This window comes from Dreissena polymorpha, chromosome 12 (assembly GCF_020536995.1).
Source record: "Dreissena polymorpha isolate Duluth1 chromosome 12, UMN_Dpol_1.0, whole genome shotgun sequence".
NCBI classification, from domain to species: Eukaryota; Metazoa; Mollusca; class Bivalvia; order Myida; family Dreissenidae; genus Dreissena; species Dreissena polymorpha.
Window position 1 is genome coordinate 74567503 of NC_068366.1, and position 17612 is coordinate 74585114.

The 17612-nt window shown below is 34.9% G+C and overlaps 1 protein-coding gene across 1 annotated transcript in view; it reads left to right on the forward strand.

Moving 5' to 3' along the window:
- Positions 1 to 17612, forward strand: part of LOC127853341 (uncharacterized) — a 31555-nt gene extending 13943 nt beyond the window's left edge. The window contains exons 15-33 of the mRNA XM_052387789.1: positions 102 to 284; positions 520 to 781; positions 1085 to 1232; positions 1637 to 1894; positions 2241 to 2498; positions 2814 to 3054; positions 3169 to 3388; positions 3859 to 11265; positions 11884 to 12035; positions 12211 to 12394; positions 12688 to 12853; positions 13331 to 13515; positions 13879 to 14135; positions 14375 to 14447; positions 14858 to 14930; positions 15130 to 15236; positions 15538 to 15859; positions 16283 to 16479; positions 16915 to 17612. Coding sequence (XP_052243749.1) covers positions 102 to 284; positions 520 to 781; positions 1085 to 1232; positions 1637 to 1894; positions 2241 to 2498; positions 2814 to 3054; positions 3169 to 3388; positions 3859 to 11265; positions 11884 to 12035; positions 12211 to 12394; positions 12688 to 12853; positions 13331 to 13515; positions 13879 to 14135; positions 14375 to 14447; positions 14858 to 14930; positions 15130 to 15236; positions 15538 to 15859; positions 16283 to 16479; positions 16915 to 17208 — 10987 coding nt within the window. The 3' untranslated portion in view covers positions 17209 to 17612. The remainder of the gene's footprint in view (positions 1 to 101; positions 285 to 519; positions 782 to 1084; positions 1233 to 1636; positions 1895 to 2240; positions 2499 to 2813; positions 3055 to 3168; positions 3389 to 3858; positions 11266 to 11883; positions 12036 to 12210; positions 12395 to 12687; positions 12854 to 13330; positions 13516 to 13878; positions 14136 to 14374; positions 14448 to 14857; positions 14931 to 15129; positions 15237 to 15537; positions 15860 to 16282; positions 16480 to 16914) is intronic.

Here is a 17612-nt window from a genome sequence, read left to right on the forward strand (position 1 = left end):
GAATACAACCATGTATCAATTCTGCTTTTCGAGTCAACCTTGTAAATGCTCTTTGTATGTGTAACTTTATTTGAAATATGTCCTGTTTATATTGCATGTAGCGCCGCTGTTGACATATCCTCCATGATGAGTGTTGACGCACACGTGACCAAGACCGGTGTTAAGATGGTATCCACATTGCACACGAGCACTGCTATACAGGGGAAATTGACCGTTGACAAAAGTGGGGCAATTAGTGCTAAATATGACTTCCCTGGAGACAGAATGGAGATTATTGACTTCAAGTATGTATTTTTTAATTTCATTCTGTACATACATGGTGAATGTGTTGACCGCATATTATTTAAATCAATTCTGAGAATAAACGCACGAGTTTGTATCCGTTTTACTTCACAGTTACCACTAATGTGCTGTTGCTGATGGGCTTCAGAGAATTGTCATTTTTAAATAACAACAGTAATTCGTCCAAGCGTCCAACAAAGTTATCATTTCATTAATAAAGGAATATTTTGTTTTCAGGTCCTCATTTTTCACAGTCCACAATAACGTGCAGCGTGAACAGAGCATGATAACTGACAACAAACAGACCAAGGCCTATTGTTCTCCAGACAAACTTTCCAAAGTACTTGGACTGGAATTGTGCGCTGAGGTCTCATACCCTAACGCCACAAGTAAACTCAACGCCCCATATTTCCCACTGACGGGGCCTGTTTCAGCCGGTGTGTACGTGAACAAAAGGGACACTCATACATACTACGAGATGTCCGCAAAATCTAAGCACGTAAGTTGATTATTTTTTTCCGTTTGTATATACAAAATTGACCTTAAATGCATGTGGTTTTATATTTGAATATCTTGCAACCGACGAAAATATGTATAGCGGTTAACCGTATATAATACTCTCATATTAATGGCATGATGTTAATAAATTGTAAAGACGATTGGAATTCTAAAATTCTTAAGTTAAATATATTTGTTTATTTATATCACACAAATACTTATCACCAGACAACACTTGTTTTGCACAGATGTGTACTGTTTCGATGAAAAAACCATGCTGTTATCCATTTTTTGTGGTCTCCAGGATAGTCAACAGAACATTTTCCATGTCGTGTTCAATACTCCTGGTTCCAAGTTGGATAGACACATGGAAGTGGACTTTAACCTCGACAAACAAGCACTTAGCATTGGTCTTGTGCTTCGATCGCCTTGGAAACAAGCCATTTTACAAGGTAAGACGCAGAAATCTAGGATTGTTTTATTGTATTTCGATACAATTACAGTATTATTTAATCTGAATGCTTAGAAAAGCACACTTTTTGGTAAATATTTTCCCTAGAAACGCAAGTCGAATGATACTAAGCGTTTGTATTTAACACATTAGATGTACATTGTACAATTTTGATCGAGCAACGCGATATTAATATTTTCTTATTCTAAGATAATCTAAAGAACAAAACAGTACTCGATTTTTAGCAAAATCACATACGTGAATAATCAAAAGAATAATTTCTTTCGCTGATGCCAAAATAATGAATTTTAGCACGTATTGTAAAGGGGTTATTCAAACAATGTATTATTTTATGTTACTACACTTGCCGATTGACAAATTACCTTTCTAAATTGTCATGTACAGGAGATGTTTTCCGCAAAATCGGCGATTATGGCATCAGTGGAAAACTTAACATCGACAGGAACGCCGCTTATTCTATTGTCGCTCGTCTGAAAATAGATAATGAAGGCAATACATTGACATACACACCAACATTTGAGCTTGAGGCACCGAGCATAAAGCCGATAAGTATAAAGGGAATATTAAGCACAAAGGGTTTTAAACAAAGTGACATTGAAGTAGATGTTAAAGGGCTGACAGATCAACCCGTCATTGCAAAAAGTAAGTTGGTCATGTTCATTACAGTTTGTATGTTTATATGTCAAAGTCTAGAAAGTATGAGAATTATGAACAATCATATCAACTATCCCATATTTTAAAGAGTAATTTATAGTAAAGAAAAAAAAACTGTAATTTAAATGAAGATTGATATAATGTTTGCGTTTAATGTTCGCAAAAATCTAATTTGAACTATGCACATACATCCGCTAACCTTGATATATTATATATATATATATATATATATATATATATATATATATATATATATATATATATATATATATATATTATTCATTTATAAAGAATTTGCTGCTACTGTATATACTTCTGTAAATCTTACTTACAGTGACGATACACAACAAAGATAAACTGTATGGCATGCAGGCTACTTTTGAAATGGCCAAAGACAAACAGTATGCAATTGACACGACTATGGCTATCTCCACGTTGAAGAAGAAGACTGTATATAATACTCAAGTGTCAGTCCGCACACCAACACAAGAGGTATTGGCATTTGGAGGCGATCTTGGCATAACGTATGGAGAGAAGCTTGACTTCAACATTGCCTTGGATAAGATTGTTGATAAAAAAGTAACTCTCAAAGGTGAGATGTGTATTTATATTTAAATTTCAGTACTGATAAACTATGGCAGCATAAAAAAAACATTAAAAATATCATGTTTTCCTGAATGTTTGTGATGTCTTAAAAATAGTTTGACAGTTGTTTGAAGTTAGAAGACAACGGTCGTTGTGATGTGATATCAATAATTAGCTTGTAGATTTAAAAATAAATTGCACAAATTGTTGTTATGTGACGTCATATTTATAATTAGTGTATATATTTTGTAATGTATTTGCATGAAACGTTTCGGCGTGTGTATGCTATACTTAAATTAATTATGTTTAACTTGTATTCTAGGAGTGGTCCTAAGCCAAGAGAAAAAAAGAGGTCAAGTTCTTTATCGCACTGACTTAAACATAGACTCTGAGCCCGCTGACGTGAGATTAATATGGAAAATTGACAACAAAAATTTCAGAGTAATAACAAATGATTTCGATTTGACCTATGTAATAAAAAGCGTTGCCCGCAACAACGTAAAGCTCGTATCAAAGATTATAAATCAAAGCGGGAAAACACTCAGCAAAGGAAAACTGTCACTGTGAGTACCCAATTGCATGCGAAAACAAAATCAACATTTGTATTGATACATTTTATTAATGTTATATATTTATAATTGTTTGAGCTATTTGTTAACATGAATTTACTTCCACAGGAATCTTGGTGTAAAAAAGAACCCAGAATACAACTTGAAACTAGGTTGCGATTTAGAACACAATTTAAAACTCAGTAAACTGGATCTTGATGTAGCATACGGAAAGGACTTTAAGGACACGTCGAAGTTAATTGATGTCAGTATTGAGACAAATAGGAATATGGGAAATATTTGGAAATCGTCTGCCGATCTAAAAGGGAAAATCAAGATACCCGCCTTAGTACGTATTCCCACTAAATTATTTGTATTATATATGTTAAATTGCATAATCATATTAAAATATATGTTTTGAATGTTCATACGGACACGCAGATACATATTAACAAATTATAACAAGATTATTGCATACAGGATAAACATTTTCCGCAACATTTATGTAAGTCCTATATCAAACGATGTATAGTGCGTGACCAACAACTGACAAACGGATATGGTGAACAAAGACGTTTTTTGTACAAATGTTCAATCTTGTCAAAAATGATGCTTTTGTTTTGCTAACCGAACACCTTTTATATAAAATCTTATGCAAATATAACACTTAACTTAAGTTACTAAATGCCATATGCTACGTATGTATATAAAATTCGGTTTTCACTATACGCAGATCTATCCACACAAGACAAGTGTATGCAGACACATGTTGTTGTAAAAATAGGATATGTATATGTGCACGGTAATATTTGATTTTAGGATATTGCTACACAAATTGAAGCTGATCACTCACATGACTTCCCGAAACACTTCAACAGCAGCTTGTCAATCAAGAACAAGGGCAAACCCTATTCTGCAAGTATATCATTGTTAGACAAAAGTGCGACAAGTCTAGTTATGTACAGTAGCATTCGTTTTGCAACACCAAAACAAGACATGGAGATTGAAAATGAAATAAAACAGGTGACAGATCAAAATGACAAATATATAAGTACATTAAGCATTCAAATGCAAAAAGACGAAAAAAGTGTTATAACAACTACTTACGAAGATAAACCATCCAGTCATAAAATAGATTCCGTTATTAATGTAAATGGGTGGTCACCAATAACAGTTCACGGTGAATTTGGAGGCTCCCCGCAATTGATTGCTGAACTTTCATATGAAAAGGATTCCAAAACATATAGAGGTATGCTGAAAAGTTTTGATGACTCTATAACTTACGAGGTTCATATGGAAATGGAAAAGCCAGACTACAAAGGAAGCATTGGGCTTATAGGTAAAGTTCCTGGCAATATGATCTCCGTTCAGGCTGATTTGAAGTGGGGTAACCCAGTTGAAGAATTGCAAAAGACGAACATTTATGCCTGGGTGGATATTCCATCATCTGATCAAATGAACGGATCAATTGCTTTGAAAACGTCACATAGAGCAATTATCTTCAATGTTAACCATCAAACGCGAGGGGACAGATTCGTCAGCCATGCAGATTTCGAATGGGAAAACAACGCGAAGGTTGAAGTGGACACGTCATTGCAACTGGCCGGTGCTAATGTTTTAGGTAGGTTTCATTTACAAACACCTTTTGCAGAGATTCCAATTCTGTCAGTTGATGTCGACCATGTGAGTGACTCTGAAGAATACAATACTAAAGTTAACATTCAATTGGACAAAAAGATATCTGTTGCAACAGTTTTGAAAAAACCTATAAATTTGAGAACGTTTGTCGCCACATTAGACTTAGAGACATCATTTAAGGATATAAAAAAAGTGAACATATTCATTAATCACAAAATGGGAGACTCCTTGGCCTCTGCAGCAAAGCTGTCGTGGAACAAACAGTTTGTAAATATGGATGTCGTTCTACAAAATGCAACAAAAGGCATGAAGGTGTCGTACGAAGGAATGATCGATCTTAAGACCTCTTGGAATGCATTGAAAAAAGGATTGATTAAGTTTTCACACGATAACAATGGAAAAAAATTTAACACACTGGCAAGTTTACTTCATAATCGCCAAGAGTACAAAATTAATTCTTCCGTGACACATTTGCCCTACGCAAAATACGTCGATAATGAAGGAGAACTCACAATAAGCATTCCTTTGGGAAAAGTGGAAACCAGGTGGAACCATCGCCATGCAGAAAACACCGTAGCAACAACGTTAGCCGCAAATATAGGTAGCAATCGCATCAGCGTTAAACTTCGTGGCACCTTGCAGAAAGATATATCTATGACTTTGCTTATGGAAACATACCGTGAACAAATCGGGTATTCTGTACTGAACAGTAGTCTTATTGTTAAATCTGACGATCCGTCTATGCATGCCCATTTTAATTTGGTATCTAATGGAGTTATATTGGCTTCAGCAAATGCCAGCTACAATAAGTATCCTGAAATCTTCAAAACTGGTCTTAGTATTACCATTCCAGACTTAAACATAAATTCAATAATATCACTAGAAGCAGATGTGCTCGACCTACAAAACCCTAATGCTAGATTGGTATTTGATATAAACCCCGATTTAAATATGAATATTGTCGCTTCAACAATATTATTGAATAGTAGTCATTGGGCAAAGTCATCAATTCTCTGGAAAACAACAATGCCTGGGTACAATCAAGTTAAATATACTTACGAGCTATTGGAATTGCCAGATTCACGAGGCTTGAAAACAATAAGTACATTGAATTATCAGGTCGACAAAGAAATAAAACTGGAAACAACTTTATACGAACTTCATAACTTATTAAATGTATCAGTTGTTTTGACTACGACTAACCCACATCTTCCAAGGATCGAAGGAGGGGTATTCTTCTCTGGACAATTGGAAACATTCCAAAGTGGAGCACACGTAGAGGTCGTTCCTTACCTGGATAGGAATGCGATTTCTTTGAACTATGACGCGACTTCGGGAATTTTAAGTAGTTTAAATCTAACTTTGCCTTCATTAAAATATCCAGTTATTCAAATGGCAATAGAAGGCAATTTTGCAGATGATTTTAAAACCTCGCAGTTCCGAACGAAATGCATTTACGGAGAAAGCGAATCAATCATATTTTCATTTAATCACTACACTGATAAGGTGATATTAGTTGCCACAGCCGATGCCGTCACTCCAATCGGCTCTTTATCAGCTTCAGTGGAAGGGAAATTGTCAAGCTTCAATTCCAAAATAGCAATTGTCGATAAGTTCGAACGAAATTACAGCATGGATTTCAAGTTACATAATACAGACAAATTTGAGATAACAACCATCGTGTCAACGTTTGGCAGACGTGACATTATTGGCAAATTTACGCATACAGGATCACCAACTAAGTTTAACTGTAGTGCGGAACTGTCACATGACCGAAAAAATAACTTTTTGTCAACAATTTCATTCCGTGTAACTGATGTTTTGACTTTGTCTGTTGCCGGTTCTTTGAGAACAGAACTCATTTCAAATGCAGACAAATTTGACACCTCTCTTTATATTCATGGATCAAAATCAAAGATCATTATCAATGGCGAAATTTCAAGAAATAATGAAAAAACATCATCGGTGGATTTCAGTGTTAATGCAGACAGTGATGTCGATGTTAGTCTCAGTATTCGATCGCCATTTCTCAAGAGTATCAAGTCTAGTCTTAGACATATTTATAAGAACAATTTTGTAGAGACTCAGGCTGCTTTGATTTACGGTGGTGAAACAAAGTTAAGCGCTTTTGTACAGTTAAGCGATGGAAAAACGAAAGTCGGAGAAATAAAGATAAGCACATTCTTGACTGAAGACTTTGTCAGCAGGACAAGGATTGACGGCACGTGGACAAACTTCAACTTAAATTCTGAGGCTTTATATGGCAACAAAATGTGCATGATTGATTGGACACAAAGGGTCGATAGGAATTTATTGGATCAACGAATCACCTTTTCGGCCACAGGAATTGATGATATTTCCTCCACACTCAGCTTCGTTGGCGACTACAAACAATTGAAATCCTTTGCTGAGCTGAACAAAGGTACACAGATTCACAGAATAGACGTAAGTTTTAACAACGATGTGGATATCGAAGGAAGTGTTTTAATTTCTTCTCCAATAGTTAAACCCGTCTCGGCTGTTTTCTACATTAAAGGACCTTTAACTGCACTGACCTCTCACGCAGAAATCAATATCGAAAACAAAAAATCCGAAATGGATATTCGGTTAAACACTAAACCGTTTGACGTTTTACTTTCGCTAAAATCTCCGTACACAAGAGATGTGAGCGTCACAGCTAGCCAGAAGGGTTCTTTCCCATCATATTTAGCAACTACAAAGTTATCTATACAAGGTATTGAAGAAATTGAAGCAAAGGTTACCATTGTTAAAACGGACAAAATTACAACCACGCTTGAAATATCGCCTATGAATATAAAGAAAATTGTTATGGCTGTGTATTTACCCGACTTTACAAGAAACGTTACACAAAAAGGCGGCAAGCAAACATTAGGAGCTAGCTTCATGAACGGAAATGAGAAATCCAGCATCGACATGTCTTGTCAGTTTGACAAAGTATACTTCCTCCGCGTCAGCCTGAACAGTCCATTTACGGAACCAATGTCGGTATATTTAAAGCATGACGGAGGTATTAATTCTTTTAAGAGTCATGCTGACTTAAGTATTGGAGCAAAAACATCTGATTTTGACATTCGCTTCAGTAGCGTTGGGAAAACGGAAGGAGCACTTAAAATAAATTCATTCCTCATTCCAAAACTAACGCTCGAGTTTGGACACAGTGGAACACAAAGCAGCTTTAATGCATACGCTTTGTACAAGTATGGAGAAAACAAAACGGCAGCTAATATGACAGTTAATATTGATAATAAATATCAGGCGTCTCTTGAAATTTCTCTGCCAAAGCGTTCTCCAATCATAATACATTTCACTTATAGCAGCGACATAGATGCCCTAACTTGTAACGGCGAAGTGACTTACGGACAGAAATGGGAAGCCGAGTTTCGGTTACAAAGGACTAATCGATATCAATTTAACCTTTTCTTTAATCCTCCCACTAGTTTCATGGAACCTGTCAAATTGAACTTTTCTCTTGTAAGATTCGCTGGTGGTTTGATTCTGAATGTTGAATATGCGTTTGGGTCAGCCAAAAGTAATGCTGATTTAGCTGTTTCCTTCCTAGATAGCAACATGGAAATCAAGACCAATATTTCTTGTGAGGAATTTCTTGCAATATTTAATGTGTCCGCTCGCTCCATTGAAAATTCGATTGATATTAGCTCCCATGCTGAATTTATAATTTCTTTGGAGAAAACTGATGTTGATTTCAAGTATCAATTATCAGAGGAACGTTATTACGTTTCAATAATTTCGGATTCCCCATTTTTACCCGAAATAGATGCAAATCTATTGATCAACGGGATGCCAAGACAATTCAATGTTGAAGGAACTCTTGCAATTGATGGTGATCTAAGTTCTGTCAAGTTAACTTCTGATCTTAAATCAAAGACAAACGTTGAAATTAGCATTAACACTCCATATTCCGACGAAATTTATATGAGTCTTAGACACACTTATGCCTACCCTAAATATATGGTATTGATCGTTAACTCAAAAGTTAACGGTGTTGTCAGAGATGCGGTGTTTTCGATGAACTTAAACTCTATGGATTTTTTAAAATTGTATCTGACAATTAATAATCCCCATTTCTCTATTAACTTTTCCAATAATAGAACAATGGACGGTCGTGATGGCTTTGTTCATAAAGGCTTTTGGGAGGTGTATGTTGGCGACAAATTTATTCGAGTTCTGAGTTCTATTCGGTCCTTAGACGATTTTGGATTTAGATATTATCTTCCATTAAAAAACGGGTGGTATGTTGGTAATATGGAATATACGCATAACGAAATGACAACTCGCGTCATAATTCTCGATGATATTCTAAAACATAAGATTGAACTTATATACAACGTTTCACCAGAATTGAAATTATTGATTGACGTCGATTGGCCTTCAATTCCGACTCTGCAAAGTAACATATATTTAAAAAGAACGCAAACTGATGTCACAGGAGGGTCCTCGATTATTATTGACGGCGAAAATAAGGGCTCTTTGGAATTAAATTTTAATGGGGACAAAAGAATTGCATCGTTTAAACTGGACTTGCCTACATATAATGGATTTGAAAAGCTTTCAGGATCACTGATTAAAAAATCTGAGAAATCACTGGAAATGCTATCGGGGTCTATTTTAAGAAAAGGTGAACGACTTGTTGAATTTGATATTAAATATGACTTGAAGAACAGTTTCGTTGATATAGATATTTCCAGTACCGAACCACAACAATCATCACTAAAATTTAAAGCTTCAGCGGAAAAGGATATGTTTAAGACAAACTGGGTTTTGAATTTTATCGATGTACATAAAGGTCATATTGAATTTAAAAAAGGCAAAGATCAATACTTGCTAAATTTTGACGTTGAGGATTACACATTGAAGATAGATTTTCACAATCAACAAGGAGTAGTCGAAAGTGAAATTGTTGTCAATATACCTAATAGGGATATAATTAGTTGTCAAGTGAGGTATACCGATAACCTTCCCTCTGTTGTCACAGGTAATGTACATTTTACCTGGAACTCAACAATGGCATTTGAATTTGATTTGCAATTGAAAACGTCATCGGGTTTGGAAGGAAGTGCTATTTTAAAAACACCCTTTCCTAAATATAAATACACGGAGTTAAAAGGCTTTCACCAAGGAACGTGGGCACAATATAGAACATCTGCACAATGTACTTTTGTTGGGAAATCTATTTCGATTGCTGCTGACATCACTCCAATCAAAGTCAGAGTGATCATCCAGACACCATTTAAATATACGGAAAATGTAGAGTTCGATTTTTTCCAAAGCACTGGTGATTCTGAATACAAGGCTGGTATGAATGTCATTTATGCAACTGGAAAAGAATTGACGTTGACAGTTGGACACGCGAGCAAGAAAATGAGTATGGCTTCATTTGTGGCGTTTGAGTCACCATTCACAAGTCCCCTTGCAATAATTGCAAACCATACAGGAACCTTGTCTTCAGATTTTACCACCATTTACCAAGTGAAAAATGGGGCGGACAGCGTTACAATTGAAGTGACAATGAAATATGGTCTTCAGTCTATTGTTTGTTTGTCGTCATTGACAACAGTATTTGAAGGTGAAATATCAGAGCAGTCGTTTAAAGTTACACATATTGGCCGTTTAGACAGATTCAAGACTGAAGCTTCAGTGAAAGTCTTTGGCCAGGAAATCAGTTTAGATACTTCGTTTCAACTTGATCCTGTTATGGAAGCTTCCATCACCTTGCTGACGCCTTACACAAATATACGCAATCTACACGCTGCCTTTACTAACAATTACAATCCAAATAGCATTTTATCAACGGGCATCGTACAGTGGGCTGAAAACAGAAAATTCACTGGAAGAATTGATGTTGTGAAGAATGTATTGAACCATATGACGGCCAACATGGAGACAAGTATGTCATTGACGACGCCATTCGAGGCATTAAAGCAGACAGCTTTAAGTGTATCCCATAAAATGTCCCCAAAAGGTCTTCAAGAGGGTTTGAAATTGGTATACAATAATAAAGTTATACTTGATGCTGATTTGGAGCATAATATTCTGGGAGAACACAAATCGGCTCTGGTCTTTGTACGTGCTCCACGGCCAATGAAGTTCGAGATCGATGGCGATTTCACTCTTAAATGTGTTGATTTTGAAATGGTACTCGATTGGAACCCGCTGAACATATCACAAAACATCAACTTAAACGCCGGGTATGACATTCGTAGCAACAAGGTGGCTAAATTTAATATCACCGGCTTTGGAAAAGTGTTGTCATTAGATACCATATACAGCGCACGGACAAGCAAAGCTAATGTTGCATGGGGATTACGATCTTCACAGAAGGTCGGTTATGAAGTTTCATTGAGAGATAACACTAGAGACTTCAAACTTATTTTACCGACTCGAAGTATAGCTCTATTGTCGAAACACTCGAATGGTAAAATTGATGTTGACTTCATGTGGAATGCTGATGTCAATCCTACAGAGAAGGTTTTCATGAGGTCATCTGTGGTCCAAAACGGAAATTATATCAAAACCGACATGACATTGGGAGTGCCACAGCTCAAAAAGGTAAACCAATCCCTTTTGTCGAGTAATCTTTTTATTTTCTTAATGTTTACATATTATAAGTATTCATGTTTAGTATTATCTTTATCACAGACAACACTATATTTTCTTTCTATTGTATGCGTATGTACACAATTAATAGCAAAACTACGCGAAGACAGCTTTAACAGCATACGGTTTGTGTCTAATGACGTCATAAACTTATGTGCTTATGAATGTTTTAACTAAATGTGCTTAGAAAAGTTGACCAAATATGTGCTTCGTTAAAGACTAATTATAGTTTTATTGATTAGTGGATATATTTAGAGAAAACACATGCTGGTGAATATTTTAGACGTACTTTCATTTGTAAGGAAAAGTAAGTTACATTGGAAGATGGGTGTAAAGATGGAAAAATATTGAGATTATTAAAATATTTTAACAGAATATCGCTGCAGAAAAAAACAACAAAACTTCACATTCGTCACATTTACGTTTACCAATAAAAGCAATAGTTCACTCCAAAGCGTATAATAATGATTATATAATAAATTGTGAAAACTTACGTTCACGTTATGATAGAATTGATAAATTAGGTTACATATCAGTGTCAGTATACATGCACGTGTACACTGATTTCAGCTTTTTAAGTTCGGAACGGAATTCATTGTAAATCGAGGACGAACAATATTTGATGGACGCACGGAAATATCATATTCTGCCGACTCAAATAAAACATTTGCCATATCTTGTAAATTAGAGGACGTATCATCAGATGGTGGCAAAAACTACAGGTAAGCATTATAAGTTGTATCTTGACGACTTTAATTGCAATTTAGACGTGTTTTTGAAGAATTTGAATCAAGTGAAAACTATTGGTTACGAATGTTTGATGTGATAAGCAATCATGTATTTTCACATCTATATGCTCTTGTTTTGTATGGTATTGTTTACGATTATTTATTGTAGTTTGATTTTCGACCTAAGTCACCCACACACAACTGTCGGGATTAATTTAAAGTCTCACATTGGGCGGTCGTCCACTGGCTATTCTTCTGGCTTAACACTCATATACATGACTGCCCGGAGACAGATGCAACCTTTCTCTATTGGAGGGGTTGTTGATAAACGGAAGCAATCCATCAGTTTAGAGGTAATCCTTTTTTAAGAGTACTAATATAGCACATACGTGTGTCGTTAATTCAATTCAAATTAAATTGTTTGTCAATGTTTCAAGTGTGTTCTTATTATTAAAAAGTGACATTTCGCACACATTTGGATTGAGAAGCTGATTAAGCAATGCCTGTTAAACTCCGTAATTAAATAACAATATTAATTCGGTTAGAATCACATTAAAAGTTATTATATTTTCATATATGATATTATATTTCAAAATGTTAATTATATTCTTTTATTTACTCGCACACAACCGTTGATAATTTGCAGATAAAAACGCCGGTGAAATTGATCAGCATTTCTGGAAGCGCTCAGACGGACGACAAATTCCGATTATCACTTCTTAACGTGTATGACAATAAGGACCCCCTTGTCACAGTTTTTACAATCGATCGTGCCTCACGTTCTATTGACTTCATGATCAACTACGACATTGGTGCGAATTAATTTTGTTTATCTGTATCTATATGAAAAGAAAATTCAAAATTGAACACAAGAAGAGCTTTGTCTTCATTGTAATGAAATATTTAAAATCAAACAATTAGTTTTTAATGTAAGATCAAGAAGTACAAACCGCATATTTAATAAGAAGAATGGTTGTGTTTTCTGTTTGATTGTTCGCGGTTTTCTCTTGTTGTTGTCATTTTCATCAATTTGAAAAATGATTTTTTCTATGCGTGTATCATTTAGAATTGTGATGGTGTCTTTGTATAAAATAGATTACATAGTAATGGTTGATTATAACGTAAAATGGTAATTTGCTAGTTTTAAAATCATCATTTCACTATTGTTTCAAGCAAAATATATCGGTAGTAATATTTACACAGCACCCTGTAAACGAGTTGAATAAACAATCAAACTCTTTAAACGAATCTTTTTTAGTCAAATTCTAGTTGTTATGATAACATTTCAGATCGTCCTCAAAACGAGTTCCATATTCGTGCAAACTATGTGAACAGCTCTGCCTTGCAAGCGGAAGTGTACCATCTAGTCGATACAAATCATATTCAAGACGTTCTTGTAACCGTCCGGCTGAATACCTCGCACCTCATACACTCGAGAATTCACTGGCAACCAGAGATGATCAAAGATCTTGAGGTAAAGATGCAATGTTACAATGTGATCAGTACGGGGAATCCAATCGTGTGGATAAATATGTATTATATATTATTTACAAGATTACATTCTCGTTTACCCCCAAATACAGCTTTTGATTTGATTGTATTGGGTATGCTTATATCCTAGTAATAGGTAAGCGCGATGGTAAGTTTGTTTATATCGCTATCGATTACGCTTTAAATGGATATTTATTATTAAACAAAAACCTATAATATATATTGGTATATTTATCAACAACACATTTTTCAGCGATTAAAAAAATACGAAGAAAGCGATGATACAAGTATTTCTGGCTTAGTTTTCAAACTATCAATCTAATACGGTATCAACATTCATTTCCAGGCTTTCAGATCCAAAAAATCTGACGAGTACAATAACCGCATTGAAAGATTTGTTCAGAAAATGATGATCAGCTTTACTGAAGAGCTTCTCAACAAAAAGCGCATTATTTGGGGTGCTGTAGGAGAAGAGATTGGTCCAGAAAACGCAGCCAAATTCGAAGCCGTTGTAATGCCTTACTTTGACCAAGGCCGGAGTATGATAATAACCTTAACTGATCCCATGGTTCAACGCGTCAAGACTGTATTGACACAATCAAGGTATTGTATTACCTCGTTCAATGGAATGAATGCAACTACAATTGATACATATTAGCGTTCACCGTCGTTCTTACCTTCACATAATATGTTTTCTTCCAAATTTGTTGAAAGCCGCATTACATGTTTTGTTATGGCATCTAGGTAAATTTATATCCATGTAAGTTATCTGGTGATGAGACGAGATAATTTAACAGTGTTCGAGAACGTCTGTACAATTTAAAGGTTGTGTACAATTTCAGATCCAAATACAGCGCGACCATGGTTTCCTACAAGACATTCGTGAACAAACCGTTACTAGAGAACATAGCAGTGGTGAGTGAAATGGATCTGATTGAGTAGTTCTTTGAGATGTACAATATTGTCTTGATAACTATAATTAATTGCTTTAGGTTTTAAAGAAGCTACCATAATGGAATATTGACAAAGATGATACTTCAATTAGTACATAAATGAATATAATTTTCTTATGAAGTTTTTCCCAAAAATTATTGAAGGTAGAGTAGTAACCAAATTAACGTCAACTGGAAGCTAGCTTGATTTTTTATAACTCTTGGTGTTTAATTCGGTTATATATAAATATATAAGTTCGTGATGCTTTATTATAAAGTAAACATTTGCTTAAAATTTAAAACTACTTTTCAAACGCGTATCGAATGTTTAGAAACTAATATCGTATCTAACATGATTAAATTAAATAATGGATCATTTAACACGTGTTTTAGGGGGATGTTATGAAAGCAGACCTGTTTGCAGGAATTCGGAAGAATGTATCCGACAAGTTCAACGTGTTATCTGGTAGTTATAACCTTTAGTTTGGGACATTTTTTATAAGTTAACACAAACCGCAACGCAAAGAAAAAGTAAATGAAACCATTGAAAATTATAAACATTTGGACTTATTTCGATAAGTAATTTTGTTTGTAGTGCTTTCACGACTGAACAAGTTGATACGGTGTTTATAATACTGGCATCATTTTGTAAATATTTTTTCTAGAGAAACTGTCTGTACAAAGGCGGCTTCTGCAAGCTGTTGCTTCGAATGGTATCGTCTGGTCAGGCGAAAAAGGCACGCAAGTGCTCCCAAAAATGGTAGCCCAGAAGGTACACATCGTATTTCGAATTTTAAAACCATGAACTATTACAAAGTGACTTTACTTGTACAAAACTTGGTCATTTATCTGGAATAAGTTCGATGGTAGTATCATTAAAAAAAATGCATAAATGTCGTATTTCTTTGAGAAAAAGTATTTGAACCAAGATATTATATAAATGTTATACGACCAACATTCATCATGGTTACATTAAATATTCTATACGGTACTTACACACAAAGCAGTAATCACACAGAATAAACTAGTTTACAACGCATAACGTCACATTTGACTTGTTTTTACACTCAAAGCTCGGATACCTCAAGGTCGGTACCTACTTAGAGTCACACATCCACACTCTTCTTCTGGACATTGAGCAGGACATTCAAAAGTCTCTTAAAGGGATGGAGGACTTTTTGTTGACCCACATTCGGTCCCCGATCACTATCTGGGACCCAGCAAATGGTGAAATTCAGCTGGAGCAATATTTGCCAATACCCTTGCAATCGCTTGATGCTATGCCGATACTTGAGTACGGGCAAAAAGTAGAACGGCTCAGAAACATGATACCAGACACCTTACCATCTGTACGCTTGCCAGAAGTACCATCTGAGTGGCTCCCACCTTTCTCAGGTAACGTAGTGTGAAGAGGGTTGAGTCTTTCGTATTTGTGTGTATAGTTTAGTGCATTTGTTTTGGGTAATACAGTTAAGCATTGGTTCTTTGCCACGAATAAAGGACCGCATGCTATAATGAGGTTACACTTCTTCTGGTGCAGTTTAAGTTTCACTTTGTTTATATTTATATTATGGAAACGAATGTTAAAATAGTGACCTCTAATATACAACATACACAATTAAAAATTTATCTTCGATTTGGTGTTAATTTACTACAAAAATGCTTCGTAAATGTTGTAATGGACAAACATGTTTTTCATAACACCTCCCTTTTTCAAATATAATAGATCTTGCTTTAAGTGAAATAACATGTTTATCTGTTGAACATGGCTTGACGGAAAAATGGTTATATGTATAATAAGTCTGACTTGTTATTTAGGTGTGGCCACGATCTCAAAAGGTCAACGCATTACGACTTTTGATGGATTCATTTACGACCTGGAAGATAAGTGCACGTTTGTTTTGGCTCGTGATTTCAACAACAACAACTTCACCATTGTCCTAAGCAACGAGGGAGACACAACTCTAAATCTGATAACCAGAACTCATTCAATATCAGTAAATGTGCTTGGCCAGGTGTGTTCTCAACTATTTTCATATTATTGCTATTTGAAATGCAAACACAGAAACAAAATCTGACCCATTAATTTAAATATAAATTTCACACTAACCAAACACGCGGACACTGTATCTTATTTGATATTTTTACAGAAAACACTCACTTTAACCTTGATAATATAAACAGACTAAATAAACAATTATTTGATTTATAATGTGTGATCATAATTACAGTATAAACGTATTGACTCATACTTGTTTAACAAGTGTTTTCGATTGCGTCTTATAAGTTCCTGCAATGTTGTGTATCAGTTTCTATATGCAATTAACAAAGTGCTATTACTTCCAATTAGGTGAGGTTCTATGTAACTGTATGTACTATTGACCAACTCAAAAGGTAAACATTTACTACAAATCATTAACTTGATACATGTGTAAACTCTTCTGATTAAGGTTGTTGATGGCGATCAAAAAGTCACGATTCCTGCGACGATCGGTGACCTAAGCATTCAGGAATTAAACGGCATCATCAACATCGTCAACGGGGAGCACTTTAACATTGTCTACGACACGTCTGTGGACCATATCACGGTCAAGATAAGTGGCTGGTATTTCGGAAAGGTCGCAGGATTACTTGGTATCTATGACAACGAGCCCTCTAACGAGCTGGTGACATCTTTTAACAAGATAATTGACAACAGTTCTCGATTTGCGAAGACATGGACTGTGTCTGCTGCATCTTGTTAAGCTTATAACAAGTATTGACATTAAAGTGTTGCTTAAAGAAACGGTATATGAACATTCAGACCTGCAAGAATAAAAAACCCAGATATATGAGTGCTTTAAAAAGAACAATCAAATCTGTTTGATCTTATATAATTATGTTATTATGATTCTAATCTTTTGAAATACATGCGCACTATGATATAAATAACGTTTGTATGATTTATTTAAATTGTGTATATTGTTTATTTATATAAAACTTATGTTTTACTATTGTCTTATATATATTTTATTTCTCGTACTTCAATTCTATAATAATAAATATGTTAAATCATGATTATTCAATGTGCCAAAATGAAATTATTTAACAGTGTGATAATTTATGATATTAAAATGCACTTTACAATAAATTTATATGTACCTTTAAA